The sequence below is a fragment of the Drosophila suzukii genome, chromosome 3, assembly GCF_043229965.1.
Source record: "Drosophila suzukii chromosome 3, CBGP_Dsuzu_IsoJpt1.0, whole genome shotgun sequence".
Taxonomy (NCBI): Eukaryota; Metazoa; Arthropoda; class Insecta; order Diptera; family Drosophilidae; genus Drosophila; species Drosophila suzukii.
In genome coordinates this window covers 72,723,310-72,739,830 of record NC_092082.1, presented here as the reverse complement: position 1 = coordinate 72,739,830, position 16,521 = coordinate 72,723,310, and the positions used below count along the sequence as shown (strand labels likewise).

General features: G+C 37.6%; 1 protein-coding gene across 12 annotated transcripts in view; it reads right to left on the bottom strand.

The window, feature by feature from the left end:
* pum (pumilio) overlaps positions 1 to 16,521 on the bottom strand; it is a 188,216-nt gene that overhangs the window by 5,251 nt on the left and 166,444 nt on the right. For all 12 annotated transcript variants that reach the window (XM_065865315.2, XM_065865318.2, XM_065865317.2 and 9 more), the window contains 2 exons: positions 7,555 to 8,016; positions 6,267 to 6,483 (listed from right to left, as the gene is read on the bottom strand). In XM_065865315.2, coding sequence (XP_065721387.2) covers positions 6,267 to 6,483; positions 7,555 to 8,016 — 679 coding nt within the window. The remainder of the gene's footprint in view (positions 1 to 6,266; positions 6,484 to 7,554; positions 8,017 to 16,521) is intronic.

Genomic DNA, 16,521 nt, shown 5'->3' with positions numbered 1-16,521 from the left:
AACCATTACACCCACTCACCCACCGACCTTTCTCTCGACATTTAAATGACTCGCAGTTTTAATGCGTTTTCACTTTCTTTTTTTTCGCCATTGTGCATAATGTGCACGTGTGTGCATTTATAATTCATAAAATCATTACATTAAGCTAAGGACGAGCGGCAAAGTGTCGTCTCCCTTCTGCCGTCTCCCTCTCTCGTCTAGTGCCGTCTCCCTCTCGCCCTTTCTATTTGCGGAACGTGTGCATAAACCACAGAATGTCGCCTGCAATAAACTTGGCGTCTTTTAATGCCACCCACCGCCCACACGAGAGCAGCCATGGATCCACATGCACAGGAAAAACCTATTCTATATTTAATTTTAGGGTAAAAAGATAGGTATAAATGTTTTTATCTTAGGATTAATTAAATTATCAGATCAGATATTTATAATATTTAAAATATGTTAAGAATATGAATAAAATATTATATTCCTTGGGAATATTTTATATTTACTGTGCCAAAATGTGGTATCAGACCAGATATTTAAATCATTTAAGGACTTTGAACTAAATATTTTATAATTGACATGATTATATTATACCCGATATTTAATACTATACCGATTTTGAATTACATTTATTAAACATTGAAATTGTAATTTATTATTTTTATTTATTATTCTGGGGTTTTTGATCTTGTCAAGAATTTAAAAGTAAAATATTTACAAATTTCACAATTTCAATTGAAGTATTTCTACAACTATTTCATTTTGCTGTTTAAACATATGTCTCATTTCTCGGGATATTTATAGGGTTTTATTTTTGTCAGTGTGCTACATGGCTGCAGTTTCATTTGGCAAAGTGTCTCCCAAATGGAGGGCTGCTCTCACTCTGAGCTGATTTGAGCTGAGACAGACAGACGGTCGTGGGGCAGTCTCTGAATTAGTGGGTGGGTGGGGGTGGGTGTGGTTACAGGGAAACCATCCATGCACCCCCAAAATGCCACCCACCACCACCCCCGCACAAATTGCATGAATAATTCCCTTTTAAATTGTGCAACTACACGCACCTAACCGAAACCCAAAATCCAAAATCCAGCCAAACGCAGGCCCAGAAAATAAAGTAAGCAGACAGAAAACATACGCCAAACTCCCCCCTCGCAAAAAACACTTTCATGGATGCAATGCAAATTGTTTGTGTTTTTCCACCGTCTGTATTTGAAATTTAGTCTTTCCCTTTCTACGGATTCTTCGCTGGAGAATGGCGCCAAATTAGTTGCAATTTAAATGCAAGAATTACAAACTTTTGCCCGCCTTTCCCGCTGGCTGTCATTAAACTAAGCATTTCATTCGGGATTTCCCATTCGCTGCAAGAACTTTTAGTTGTTTCCGCGGCAATTAAGTTCGAGCAACTGTTGCAGACAGATAAAAATTAAACCTGAACTTAATTTAAACTTCATTTTATTGCAAATATCAATCTTCGTTAGTTTAATTTAATTTAAATTTGATTTTATAGGGGAAAATCAATGAGCATTACATTTTAAGAATAGTGGAAAGGTTCTTGATAATGTACTTTATAATATGTTTAAAAAAAAGTAAGGTACTGAATAGGTGATTATTAGGTTTTCAAGAAAGTGGGATTAAATAAATAGGTATGTATAAATCTTAAAAATAAATTAATGTTTGAAAGTCTCTGGAATTAAAGATTTTATAACTGAGACTGCCTGTTTAACAGAATTTAAGATACTGTTTAAATTAAAAATGTAAGTAAATCTTTAAGTCTCTCGTATAAATTAAAATCAATTTAAATGAATTTACATTTACTAGGATTTAAAAGAAACCAGTGACTGTTGCTTCAACTTTAAATATAAATAAATATCAAAAGCAATTAAATAGCCAAGGAGTTAATTACCGGTGTAACGTATAAATCTCATTATAAGTTTACTTCCACTATTACACCAATCTGTGTTCTTTTTTTGTCAATTCAATTGAAGTTGCGTCACGCATACGCCGTGTGGCACACATCATTGAGACTTTCATTAAGCGTAAAGTGCACACACGACCAACAACCAACACCTCCCGACACCGCAGCAAGTGTCAACCGTGTGCTGCATGTGATCCACCCAGATCCTGCTGCTCCTCCTGCTCCTGCTCCTCCACCCATTAACCCCTTATACCCCTTCTTCTACCCCTTATAGCCCCGCTTGTTTCTGCCCCTGTAAGCCAGCATAGCAATTGACATTTTACAAAATAAACGAATTCATTTGCACAAAAGGCTGCCGCAGAAAGTGGGATGAGTGTGCTGGGAGGAGGATAAAGCAGCTGGCTGGCAGGACGAACAATGTGCTGCATTGTATGCAGAGTGGTTTCGGTGGCTGGGTGGTTGGTTTCGATGGGTATGTGTAGCCTTTCACTTTTCCAGCACCCCTGTGTGATGCAATCACATGTTGCCAACATGCGAAAGGTGTACATAATAATTTAGCAGCCAAAAGGAGGAGGATGTTCCTCCATCTATTGCTTCTGCTCCTGATGGTTCTGATGCTTCTGATGCTGCGGAGGCTGCTTTTCCAACCCCATTGTTTTCAAGGCAATGCCCAAAATGGGTTTGGCGGTTGCAAAGTCAAGCAGCTTTCCGTTTTCCATTTTCCTTTTTTCCTTTTCCACTTTCCATTTTCCCCCTCTTGCCAATCCACATGCCACATGCCCCATTCTTCCAGCCAGGCCAAGGCGCATTAACGTTTGTAATTGCAGCTTGTCTCTGACGCAGAAGGGGATTCGTTGAACTGATATGCCTCCTCCTTCTTTTCCTACTGCTGCTGCTGCTGCTGGATTCCCTACACCCCGCTGTTCTCCTTCAGGCAGCCACTTAAAACAATATAATCTCCATTAAAAAGCCTTTTTGACATTGCACACACAGTCAGGCAGGCAGACAAGCAGACAGATAGTCAACTAGAATGGGGATGGGTTAACTATAGAGGGGTGTTCACTGTACAGCATCGATTGCACAACATAATGAGTGGGCCGCCTGCCTGCTGCAGTTGTTAGTGGGGATTTGTGCCAGCGGAGGACAAACTGTGGGCGCCATGTGCTAATTGTAATTGAGATGCGAATGCGCAAGTGGAAATGGTTACACTTGGGGAAAAATGTCATGGGTCATTGGGAAAGAAAATGTTTACTGGGTATGAGATACATTTAAGTTGCAATTTTACCTATGTTTATTTTTCGATTTTAATAAAGTTTATGAATTATGATGATATATATGATATTCTAAGTATAAGTGATCATCAAATCTAAATATTTTTAATTCTTCTTAATGGAAATGTATGAAATATATGGTTCACTGAGGATGGGATAGTTATACCTCCACTTTGTTATCTATACTATCCTAATAAATTATCCAGATAACTTTTAGTCTATTATGTTCTCAATATTGTTAGTTTTTAAATTATTAGTATAATTAAATTAAAATAATATGGTTTGTAAAAGTAATATTTAAATACCTAATAAAAATAAAATATATAGACAAGTGATATTTGGTTTCTAGAGCAAATAGTTGATTAGAATTCCCCCTTTTTGGCAGTGCATCTAATCCAAATTGGTAGAACGGCATATGCAGGTGGATCTGTGAATGTGGCACACTCCTCGAGAGACCCTCAGCCTAATCACCTGGCATCATCACGGTTCTCCACGCAAAGCATGTCAGGACTTGACTTGCGGTCTCGAGAACGGATTGCAATCGATTGAGTAGTTTCCACCACTCGAATCCGAAATGGATTACATAACTTGAGCACTTTTATGCGGATCGCAGTTCTCTCTTAAAGACTCGGCTTAAAATTGCAACATTTAAAACAACAATTTCAGCAGCAACGTTGGTGGGTATAATGAAAAAAAGGAAAAATTAAAATGCGTAATCACTCATACGTCATGTGGAACAACACACAGTGTGCAAGAAGAGAAAACTGGAAACTTCATTAAACTGCCATATGAGGCAAAATGAATTAACGACATAATAATGCCCCGACTCCCACCCGTCCGATGGATTCGACTTCCATATTCCGGGAAATTCGTTCCGTTAATGGAAAGAGCGTTTTTGCATGCGGTTGGGCACAGTGCAACAAAAAATGGAAAAAAATTGGTAGGTGGAAAGCGTAATAATTGATTTCTCCTGATTGTTAATGGAGTTAATGGAGCTGTCCACGTCCAATGTCAGTAACTCTTCCCTGTGTGCATCGAGTTTAAGGAACTTTAACATTTTCCCTGTAAACTGCATTTAAAGTTTATGCAAAATTGAAAATCTATGTGTTTTTGCAAAACACTTTCATGCGAAACTTTGTACAACTTGAGACGGCTATATCTTCACTACTTAAACTTCGAACGCACAAAGTGTAAACTTTCAATGCCTGACTGCAGTTATTAATTGTAATTTGAAATTCTATAAATCTACAACAATTGCACAGCAACAACAAAGTTATATAAGCCATCGTCAACATTTTCCCTCTAGCATTTTGTAGATATATTCTATGGCAAATTGTTATTTTTGGCCAATCACAAAAACACACGGACAAACTTTGCAAGGATAACTTGGAAATTTAGAGCTTGTGCAGTGGATTTTGTTTGGGAATTAAAAAAGCTTAAACTAATTAATCATTTAAATAATTTTAAGATTTTATATGAAATCTTTAAATTAAAAACTTTATGTTTTTTATGATCTCTAATAATCCTCTCTGTCTTTCTTAATACTTGCAATGCATAAACTGTCAGTTTGAAACAACCCATTCCTTATTTCTTTCTCTCAACTATATAGGGTTTTCCCCTCAACTCATCGCGTTACGTTTAAAATTGCATGAGTCAGTTGTAGGGACTTCTGCAGTTGTTGTCGTTGTCGTTTTAGTTGCATTATAGTTGAAGTTGAAAGCCGAAGTTGCAATAATAACATTTTGCGTGCTGGCATGCAATTGTTGTTAGTTCTCTCCTCGATGGCTCTTCTGTGCATTAGATATGTATGAAAAACAGGAAAATTTACTGACACAAACAGTTGGTTTTCATGGCTTTCCATGGCGGAGTAATGCATTCTCGACTAGGTAATGCTAGATTCATGTATGCCCTGTAATTGTTACTTGGGGAGCTCTAAATATTTATCTTGGGGAATACTGAAAGGGTATATATATATATACAGGTTCTTTAAACTATTTAACATGCATGTTGTAACAAGGGCAAATCCTTTTTGGATCTCCTAACCTAATATGCCCTGTTAATTCAAAATGTAGAGCACCATAGCACGCAAAATAATCGAAATGAAAATTTGAAATTATAAATTGCATGAATATTATTATTCCTTAGTCTGGGGCAATGGAGCTGACAAGTTAGGTTGACTACTCCCCTTGTCACCCAACAATCTATTATTATTATTACTATTCAGACACATACTCAAAGGCATTTGGCAAGCTCGAAAATTTGCTATTTACGAGCTGAGATCCTTTGAATACAAAGAGAATTGTAAGATAAACAAAGATTAATGGCTGTACAATGTACATACAAACATGCAACAGGGAGAGTGAGTTTTATTGGGGATGTTGATGAGATGTGTGTGCCACATTTTACACTAATTACAGTTTTTGTCAGTGAACACTGGGCGAAATAAACGATAAGTATGCAGGATATTAAGAATTGCCTTTAAAATATTGATACAAAAATATTTCAATATTGAAGGATGAAAGAACATTATTTCTAAAGATTATTTATTCGCAAGATGTACTGCAATGACTTTATACATATTACTCATACGCCATGTAATCCATTTTTTATGTTTACTTAGCACGACCTAGATAGCTCCATTTTGCTTCATATTTTGCCAACAAATAACCTTATTTAAGGTGGGGAAATACGAAACTAATAAAAAAATAATCACCTGTTCTAAAATTACTCATACGCTTGTTGTGCTGCATAGCTTAAATATGTTAAATATTACTCATACGCCATGTAGCCTCTATATATTGTTAGTTTTGCATCTAAATACCTTTAATTTTCCTTATGCTTAACCTTATTTAAGGTGGAGAAATGCGAAACTAATAAAATAATAATCACCTGTTTAAAAATTACTCATGCGCTTGTTGTGCTGTATAGCTCATATATATTAAATATTACTCATACGCCGTGTAACCTCTTTTTATTGTTAATTTTGCCTCTATAAACCTTCAATTTCCTTTATATTTTACCAAAAATGGCTTATTCTTTCCTTTATATTATACCTAAAAATCGTTTTTTTACACGATGTGAGTGAGAACACTTACCTCCGACACTGGAGCCATTCTGCTGCGAGTAGAGATTCTGTTGGGCCGTCTGCGGCTGCGGTTGGTACAGCTGTGGGCCCTGCGGCGGCGGGGGACCGGCACGGGTGGCGCCCGGGGGCACCAGAACGGGGGCGGGGCTAACCAGACGCATGGGCGTCCCGGTGCGGGGTCCTCCCATCAGCAAGGAGCCCGTGTGATCGAGGAAGGCCGGGATGACCTGCAGCACACGCCAGCAGCACACGGTATTTTACACGATTCGGATTTCGTTTTTGTACAGGGGTTAGAGTTTGGTTTTGTTTGGTTTTGTTGTTTGTTGGTTATGGAAGCGTGTTGTTTTGATGATGTGAGTATAAAAAAGAGAAAAAAAAGAGAGACAGAGCATAAATATACAACGTTTTTGGTCCAATTAACTATAGTTATGATTACAATTACAAGGGAAGCTTTACATTATACTACACTTTTTCAATTTACACATATACAGGTAACTACATATAAACCAAATTTGTTTGTTAAAATCATAAACATTTATAACTTTATTCAATTATGGTTTCATACAAACAATTTGTAGCTAGCCAATTATCACGGAAAACGAATTTCAATCTGACATTTGATTATAATTAGTTTAACACTTGATAAGTTCCTCTAACTAATTTCATAGTTCCCAGAATTTAAATTTGAATAATTGCTGTTTAATGAAGTTAAACTTTATTTTTAATTTAATTTAAAGCAAATAAAAAATCTATACTTTTTTTATAATTATTATAATTATAATTTTAATTTTAATTATTATAATTTTTTATTATAAAACGTATTTCAAATTAAAAGGATTCCTGTAATTATTTTCTTATTCAACTGAAATCAAATGTTCAATATGTTTTATTATTTTATAAGAAGAAATTCGCAAATTTAAAAGATTCCTTTAACTATTTTCGTAGTCTCTTGAATTTTAGGTTCTTTGATTGTTCTTAAATGAAGTTAAAATGTATTTCTAGTTCAATTTGACTGGTTTTGTTAACTATTCAAGTGTTCGAATAACATTTAAGTTGATTTGGTTGGTTTAAGAAGAGATAACTAAGTTCATCAACTTTAATTAGCTGCGCTGTTGCTGTGACCGCGAGTGTAAGGCCTTTGTCACATTCAATTGACACCTGCCATATGTACACCTATGTGCATCTTTGAATGTATAGTTTATGTACACCATATGCTCCATTGTTTCCGACAGCTAACTGTGCGGCATGATAATGCCTTGACTATACTGGCTATCCTGGGTTACTGCTATATATCTCACCTGATACGGCTGATTCTCGGCACCCTGCTGCGAGGGGGTGAGGGGGCGGCGCGGCTGCGTTCCCTGTTGCGGAATCAAATTGCCCGGATACATGCCCCATGGCGCTACGCCGTAGTACTGCGGCATCTGGGCAGCGGCAATCATGCCCATATAGGGGGCAGCCTCCTGGCCCGGATTGATGACGTAGGGCGTGGCCTGTTGGGCGGCATAGGCTGCATTTTGCGCCTGCTGGGCGGCCAGAAACTGTTGCGACGCTGCCGCCATCTGCATCTGTTGCTGCTGTTGTTGCTGCTGCTGTTGCTGTTGCTGCTGCGACTGTTGCAGCGAACCATTGGGCACGGGGGCAGCGCCCACCGCCGCCGCAGCACTCGCTGCCGATGTGGCAGCTGCTGCGGCTGCTGCTGCGGCCGCTGCATTTGTGGCAACTGCTGCAAGGCCGGGATTCTGCGAGCGGAACAGTTGCTGCCGGGGGGGAAGAAGATACGAAAGGGGGGTGGTTAGTTACTTATCAGGTCATCGGTTTAACTGCAATCATTCAACGGGATGGGAGAGTGCTTAAGGTGTAAGTACCTCGAGTTGCATGAATACCAGAATGTTATGTTGATTGAATTTCTAAAGTTTCTTCAATTTAAATCCAACAGAAAATCATATTATTTGGAGTTGAAGCTTTTGTAATCATTAAAATTTATAATGCTATTCTCGCCGCTATTGTATGTTGTATGTATATGTATATTCATGTAACCACCACAAAAAATGAGAAAATTGGTCAAAAAATAAATTTTCCTAAAAGTGATGAGGATCGTTAGCATATTTAGCAAGCTGTTCAAAACAGTCGGTCTTTTAGCTGTACGCCTTGATTTGGCTAAACTACGATGGAAAAACTGAAAAAAAAATGTCGAATTTTTGTCAAAAATCTGAATTTTGTATTTTTGACAAAAATGTTAACCCTTTTTTCTCCAGAAATATTCAGTTTTTCGGCAGCCATAACAAAAATAAAAGTCAGAATGAGGAATGTCATACCTCGTTGTGCTCGTTGTTTAATTTCCAATCGATTGGCATTTCAACCTGAAAATTTTTAATTTTAGCCATTTTTCGAAAAAAAATGATGTAACCCCTACAAAAATTGAGGAAATTTGTCCTAAAAGTGATGAGGATCGTTAGCATATTTAGCAAGCTGCTCAAAACAGTCAGTCTTTTAACTGTACGCCTTGATTTGGCTGAACTACGATCGAAAAACCGAAAAAAATTTTTGCATTTTTGACAAAAATCTGAATTTTGTATTTTTGACAAAAATTGTAACTCTTTTTTCGCCATAAAAATTCAGTTTTTTTGGCTGCCATAACAAAAATAAAAGTGAGAATGAGGAACGTTATACCTCGTTGAGCTCGTTGTTTAATTTCCAATCGATTGGCATTTCAACCTTAAAATGTTTAATTTTTGCCATTTTTCGAAAAAAAGTGATGTAACCCCTACAAAAATTGAGGAAATTGGTCAACAAATAAATTTTCCTAAAAGTGATGAGGACCGTTAGCATATTTAGCAAGCTGCTCAAAACAGTCAGTCTTTTAACTGTACGCCTTGATTTGGCTGAACTACGATCGAAAAACCGAAAAAAAATGTTGCATTTTTGACAAAAATCTGAATTTAGTATTTTTGACAAAAATTTGAACCCTTTTTTCGCCATAAAAATTCAGTTTTTTGGCTGCCATAACAAAAATAAAAGTCAGAATGAGGAATGTCATACCTCGTTGAGCTCGTTGTTTAATTTTCAATCGATTGGCATTTCAACCTGAAAATTTTTAATTTTTGCCATTTTTCGACAAAAAATGATGTAACCCCTACAAAAATTGAGGAAATTGGTCAACAAATAAATTTTCCTAAAAGTGATGAGGATCGTTAGCATATTTAGCAAGCTGCTCAAAACAGTCAGTCTTTTAACTGTACGCCTTGATTTGGCTGAACTACGATCGAAAAACCGGAAAAAAATGTCGAATTTTTGACAAAAATCTGAATCGTTTATTTTTGACAAAAATTTTAACCCTTTTTTCGCCATAAAAATTCAGTTTTTTGGCTGCCATAACAAAAATAAAAGTCAGAATGAGGAATGTCATACCTCGTTGAGCTCGTTGTTTAATTTTCAATCGATTGGCATTTCAACCTGAAAATTTTTAATTTTTGCCATTTTTCGACAAAAAATGATGTAACCCCTACAAAAATTGAGAAAATTGGTAAAAAAAATAAATTTTCCAAAAAGTGATGAGGATCGTTAGCATATTTAGCAAGCTGTTCAAAACAGTCGGTGTTTTAGCTGTACGCCTTGATTTGGCTGAACTACGATGGAAAAACCGGAAAAAAATGTCGAATTTTTGACAAAAATCTGAATCGTTTATTTTTGACAAAAATTTTAACCCTTTTTTCGCCATAAAAATTCAGTTTTTTGGATGCCATAACAAAAATATAAGTCAGAATGAGGAATGTCATACCTCGTTGTTTAATTTTCAATCGATTGGCATTCTAACCTGAAAATTTTTAATTTTAGCCATTTTTCGAAAAAAAAGTGATGTAACCCCTACAAAAATGGAGGAAATTGGTCAAAAAATAAATTTTCCTAAAAGTGATGAGGATCGTTAGCATATTTAGCAAGCTGTTCAAAACTGTCGGTCTTTTAGCTGTACGCCCTGATTTGGCTGAACTACAATCGAAAAACCGAAAAAAAATTTTGCATTTTTGACAAAAATCTGAATTTAGTATTTTTGACAAAAATTTGAACCCTTTTTTTCGCCATAAAAATTCAGTTTTTTGGCTGCCATAAAAAAAATAAAAGTCAGAATGAGGAATGTCATACCTCGTTGAGCTCGTTGTTTAATTTTCAATCGATTGGCATTTCAACCTTAAAATGTTTAATTTTTGCCATTTTTCGAAAAAAAGTGAGGAAATTGGTCAAAAAATAAATTTTCCTAAAAGTGATGAGGATCGTTAGCATATTTAGCAAGCTGCTCAAAACAGTCGGTCTTTTAGCCGTAGGCCTTGATTTGGCTAAACTACAGGTGAAAAACGGGAAAGAAAAATCGCATTGTTGACTAAAATGTGAATCTTGTAATTTTGACCAAAATCTGAATCTCATTTTCTCGCCCTTAAAGTTTAGTTTTGCTACTCTAACAAAAATAATCGTCAGATCGACGAATGTCATACCTCGTTGAGCAACATATGTACGTGTTCGTTTTAATTCAGTACTTATAAGTCAAATAATAGCTTATAGCTCTACCAATAATAATCCTCATAGAATTTATATCCTCCGTTTTTTAAGTCTTTATACTTTTACCTAGCAACAAATCCCTATTTCCTTCGCTGTAATTATTGTTGCTATGGGATTTGTGTTGGCTTACATGAACCTCTGGCTTAATAAGCCGTCACAGTAAGTCATATCAAGTAACCGCCCCGTTCCCATATGGATTTCTCTCAATCGTAAAAACTCAACAGCATCTGCTCGTGTTTTTTCTAGCACATTTACACACGTGTACGGGTAACATGATAAAGTGTTTTCAATTGGAAAATTAAATCAAATCCAATCAAATCGTATCAGCATGCAGTATGCAGAAAATAGAGTGGAATAACAAGGAGCTGGATGAGGAAAACGCATGACTGAGTGTTTTGTTTTTCCATTTCCCCGTACATCTACATCTCTGTTTTTTATGCCTTGTCTTTTGCGATGTGGCCATATCATCACCAGGAGCAACAGCCACTCATGCGTTTCAGAAAAAACAGGAAAAGGGTAGAAACTACACCCATAAACTACGTTTTAACGATTTCTAGAAAAAATCTGGTTGTTAATATTTAATATTCATTTGATTTTTGTAATACTTAGACTGTACTTACTTTAAAGAACCCCTTAATAGATACCCAACTAAGATTGGTTACACCTTCTAATGTCCCTCTTTCCCAACATTTTCCATTCCCTTTGATGTAGCGAAGGAATTAATGCCTTTTCCCTTGGAATTCCTTGAATGTGGAATATTCCCCAGGAAAGTCAGATTGCAGACTGTACTTTGGCATAAATTTGCAGTCCCCCTGGACGCACCTGTTAGACGTACACGAGCAGCATAAGGATATATGCATAAGGACTTCAATGACTTTGCCAAGCTTTCATTTACCCCTCCCCCCCGTTAAGAATACAGTACTCCCTCGTTGAAGTCTCCTGTCAATTGTTTACATGGCGAATTGAAGGGAAAACAAAGCGAATTTGAGGAAACCAACTGGGATAACATTAACATTAAGCCAAGAGCGTTGCAAAGGAAAAAGAAATCAATGTGAATTATTGATGAATGGTGCAGGGCAGAGGGCAACAGGAAAAATAAAACCAAACCAAACTGAGGGAAAAAAAAGGGCAAATAAAACTGAAACGTGGCAGTACAAAGATGGCAAAGTAAAATAATAATAACACGCAAAAGTTTTGGAAAACAACGGAGCAGAGGAACACGAACTCGGGACACAGGGATTCCACGCGAAATGTGAAAATGGGGAAATGCGGCGATGGCGATAAAAAGCAAATATCATGGCCTGCATACTTTTGGGCGCGTGATGCGTGAGAACAGCACTCAGAATTCGGAATTCTGGATGATTCGGGGAGTTGGGGCGTCAGGATTCAGGATTCAGGACTCTCAGTGAGGCCCACGAGCATGAAATAATAATCAGAAGCCAAATAAGCGTTGAAATCTGAGCCATCGGTTGCCATGGCCCCCCAAAGACTCCCCCATCCTCCCGGTTGCCAGCTTCTTTTTCCAGTTACCCCCCTTTACGATTATTAAAACGAAATTGAAAACAAAGGGAAAGTGAATGAAACTGGAGAAGGGAAAAGACGAGCGGCTCAAAGAGAGTTGGAGAACTTATGTAATTTCACGCCCGTAAAGTATGCAATGCTTTGATTTAGTTGCCCAGTGACGTAAGTGCTGCCCCCCTTTTTCCAAAACACTGGAAGAAAAAGATAGCCAACATTCAATTACAGAGGTTTTATTCCACCATAAGAGGTTTAAAATGAATGGTTAGGAATAAGTTAATATTTACTTGATCTCTTTTAAATCCTAATTTAAGCCTCTTGGAAATGTAATCTTTTTCCTGTTCAGCTCTCTTTTAAAAAAACTCGTTATTAAAGCTTTCTTGGATGCGACTTTAATGGCCCTATAAGTTTACATTCCCACTAGCCACTGCAATACCCTGTGATTTATGCAAATGGCCGGGTCAGTGGCAAATTTACGATCCGCACATGACACACTCGAGTTATTGTCCTTAGGCTAACATTACTCAGGACAAGGGAATTATGGGAATTATGGGGCAAGGATTGGTAGTTCAAGACCAGCAGCGGATTGGCAACAAGTGAGAGAGAAGGGGGCGGGGTAAAGCCAGAAGCGAAATTATGGAAAATACTGGCCAAGTTTCCCGGTGTCGTGTGGCTCTCGTTTCGCATTCTCTGATATTCTGGTTTTAAGCATTTTTCTGGCATTCCGAACCCTGCGCTCTGACATTTTTATTTCATTTCATTTGCACATTACAGGGCGGACTGGGGGGAGCGTGCTTAATAAGCTCCCTGGTGTACAATTTTCAGCGCTCGACTCGTAATGGAAATTATAGCTGATGTCATACACAGGGGAAATGCCCTGACTGGGGTCGCCTTTCCACTATCTCCTGCACTGAGAGAAAGTCACGGAGACTTGATGCAAATCGAAGTTTTGAAAAATATTTGTAGGTGTCAAAGAATAACAGGGAAACCAAGAGTCCCACAGAAATCACAATGATTTGTTTTTAATATATGAATCTACCAATGTGTCTAAAAGTATGCAACATTTTTTAAATCGTGATGTCCTATGGATTCTTTCCGTGATACGAATCCTTTTTCACAACAAACTATTAGGCACTTTAAACCGGATTTTAAAACTCTACATGTAATTCGATAATAAATTCCAGCAAATTCTTAGAAAATATCTGGAATTTTAACATAACGTATATAAGTGTCCAAAAGTATGCAACACTACATTTTAAAAAGTGAAGTTTAATATATTGATTTCGAAAGACCACGCTTTCTTTTTCACAGGATTCTGTAAGACACTTCTTAAGTGAGATTATAAAATGGTAGTGGTAACTAAAGGAACCCCTAATACTTCTAACAAATTCTAAAAATGTAATGCATTACATTTCTAAGTTTTATATGTGGACTAGAACCTTTTTCGCTGTGTACATCGCCTCTGCTCCTGTTTCAGTTTCAGTCCTGTGACGCCCTTCGAGTGAAAGTGAGTCAACTAACTGTGGCAATATGCCCGCCCACCAGCCCCACCCAACTTGTTGCAAGTGGGTCGCCAGAGGCGGGAGTTCATTGGAGTTGTGGAGGGTGGCGGTGGCGGCTTTTAATGTTGCCTTCGGCTTCTGCCTGAGTGGATTAGTTAGTTGGGAGTAAGCAGGAGCAGCAGGTGGGGCGCACTCAGCTAGTTGATTTATAATTATGGCCGGGTAAAAACGCAAAAAAAATATAAGGTACGGTAAGGGTAGCAGGAAAACAGCAGTGGCAACAGAAACGGCAACAGCAACAGCAGAAAGGCAAACAAAGCGCTCGAGGACCTGGGTAAACTGGCTAACTGCCTACCTCACCTTGTCTGCGGAAAAGCCGGAAAGTTTCAAGTGGCATATATACAAAGTTGTTCGGCTTGATTTGCTGCAATTGGAGTATTTTCTGCTTCTATTTCGGTCTGTGTTTTCCCTTTTTTTCCTGTTTTCCACCATTTGACATAGTTTTTTGTTGTTGCGAGTGACGGAAATTTCCTCAAGTGTGGATTTTGTTTCAGGGAAAACGAGGAGGAGTAGTTGGTATAATTATTTCGAATTAGTTTTGGCTTCTTTTCTGTGGTTGCTTTTGTGTGGATAATTGCAGTTTTATTCAATTAGCTTGAAGAATTTATAGTTGAATCTTTTAGAGTTCCTTTCAAATATTTTATACATTTAAGTACATTTTTTCCTGGAACTGTAAAATCTGGAATCTCTACTGGCCACTTAATTTAATTTCCTATTTTTCCAATTTCCTGTGCTCAACTTGAACTTCTTACTGACTCACTTTCCCCAGCTGCTGACTTGAGATGACTGCCATTACTCACGCTCGATGTCTCCCTTCTTCGTCCTTTTTGCAGGACACTCATGAGTTGGCAACTACTTCAGCTGAGCTGCTGCGCTTTAATTAAATATCAATTACGCAGCCAACCCTCCGCACTAGCTCAAGCTGAAAAGCAATCAATTAAGTGTACTCCTCGAGGAAGTGTCCATTTCCCTCGCCAAAACCCACCTCCTTATTTTATTTTCCCCCATCTGCATCATAGCCAAGCTGAATAAGTGCAACTCAAATATTTGTAGTCTGTGCTAAGGCGCAATAAAAACAGAACGCAAATTGAATATGAATGATGGAGGAGCAGTTAAGCTTGACTGGGGGAACAAAAAGTAAGGGTTGGGGTTTAAGGGTCACCCCTTCGCTAATGAAAGGACAGTTTAGGGGGGTCGCAAAGGGGGTGGCTAGTATGGGTAGTGACCCCCCTTGTGGGACCTCTTGCCCAAACGACTTGTAAACAAAATTAATGCCACAAACAAACATTAGCGCACTTTCGGCGTGTTCTGTTCGCGTTGTGTGTGGCTCATTAGGCAACCACCCACTCGATCCGCCCACAAGTAGTGGCCTTTGGGGGATGGGGAAATTGGTGGGAAAAAGCGCTGATAAAGTGGGCTAAAGAGGCGGAGAGTTGGATCCAAAAAGGGGGGCCAGCTCGCTGACCATTAAACCGAATTACTTAATGACCACACGCGTGTGCTTTTGATGCCTACTTTTAGGCTCGGGACACACCCACATAGGCACAGAGAAAAAAGTTAGACCATGATCTAAAATCAGAAAAATATTTTACTTTTTAACTAAACCCTGAAGGAGTATTTAAAAAAAAACCGAACATTTTATTAATTGGGATTAAACAAACTTTATAAAAAAAATGAAACACTGATTTAAAACTTATTAAGGCATTATGACAATGTTTTAAAAATGATAGGGGCATTATGACACTAGTTTTTTGATTTATTGGCAGGGTTTTTCTTTTATTTATTCACTAAATCATGATTGTGTTGTAATGACTTAATAAAAAGTCTTGTTAGTTATTAAAAAATCAAAGAAGTGTCATAGATCTTCATAATTTTGATTATTAAAACAAATTCCTTTTTATAGAAGATTATAATTTATTCTGAATTTTTAACAGTGCACTTAGTTTGACTTGCTTTAATTTGAGTTTCAGCATTCTTTTTGTGCTGCTGTGTGCGTGATTGCTGTTTGTATATTGCTTTTTAATTTTCCTCGTTACTCGCAATTTCCAACGTGAAACGTGAGCCACAAAAGAAAAGCCACGGCGAGGAGGAGGAAAATGAGGATGGAAAGGGGGCGTGGAACACAAAAAGAGGCGGAGTCGACAACAACATTGTAGTTTCTATTTACGCCTCAACTTTGCCATATATTTCATAAGTTCTGTGAAACTTTATTCCTTCCGCCTTTTCTTTATTTTGTTCCCTTGCAACCTTGCAAGAATTTCATATTGGCCCCGTTTTCCGGTCCTTACTTTTTTTTTTTGTTCGACTCCTCCCATAAATTCCAGCCACTCAAGGACATCGGGGCGTGAAAGGAGTAATGAAAAATAGGTTAAGCCAGTTTATGTTACGTTACTCAATTATGAAAAGTTCAGAAATCGATGACAAACTTCTTTGGGGAGGTACTTTGGGAACATATAGAAGGGGAATTACTCGTAGTTTTGCGAAACTACCAGTTTACCAAGAAAGTTGTTAAAGTTTTTGTAAGAAAAAAATGGAAAAACTCCCCCCTTTTCAACACCTAAAAACGTACGAAATCTCAAATTTTAAAACATTAAAATCCCTTCTCATGGTTAATTCCCCCTCGCTCTCACA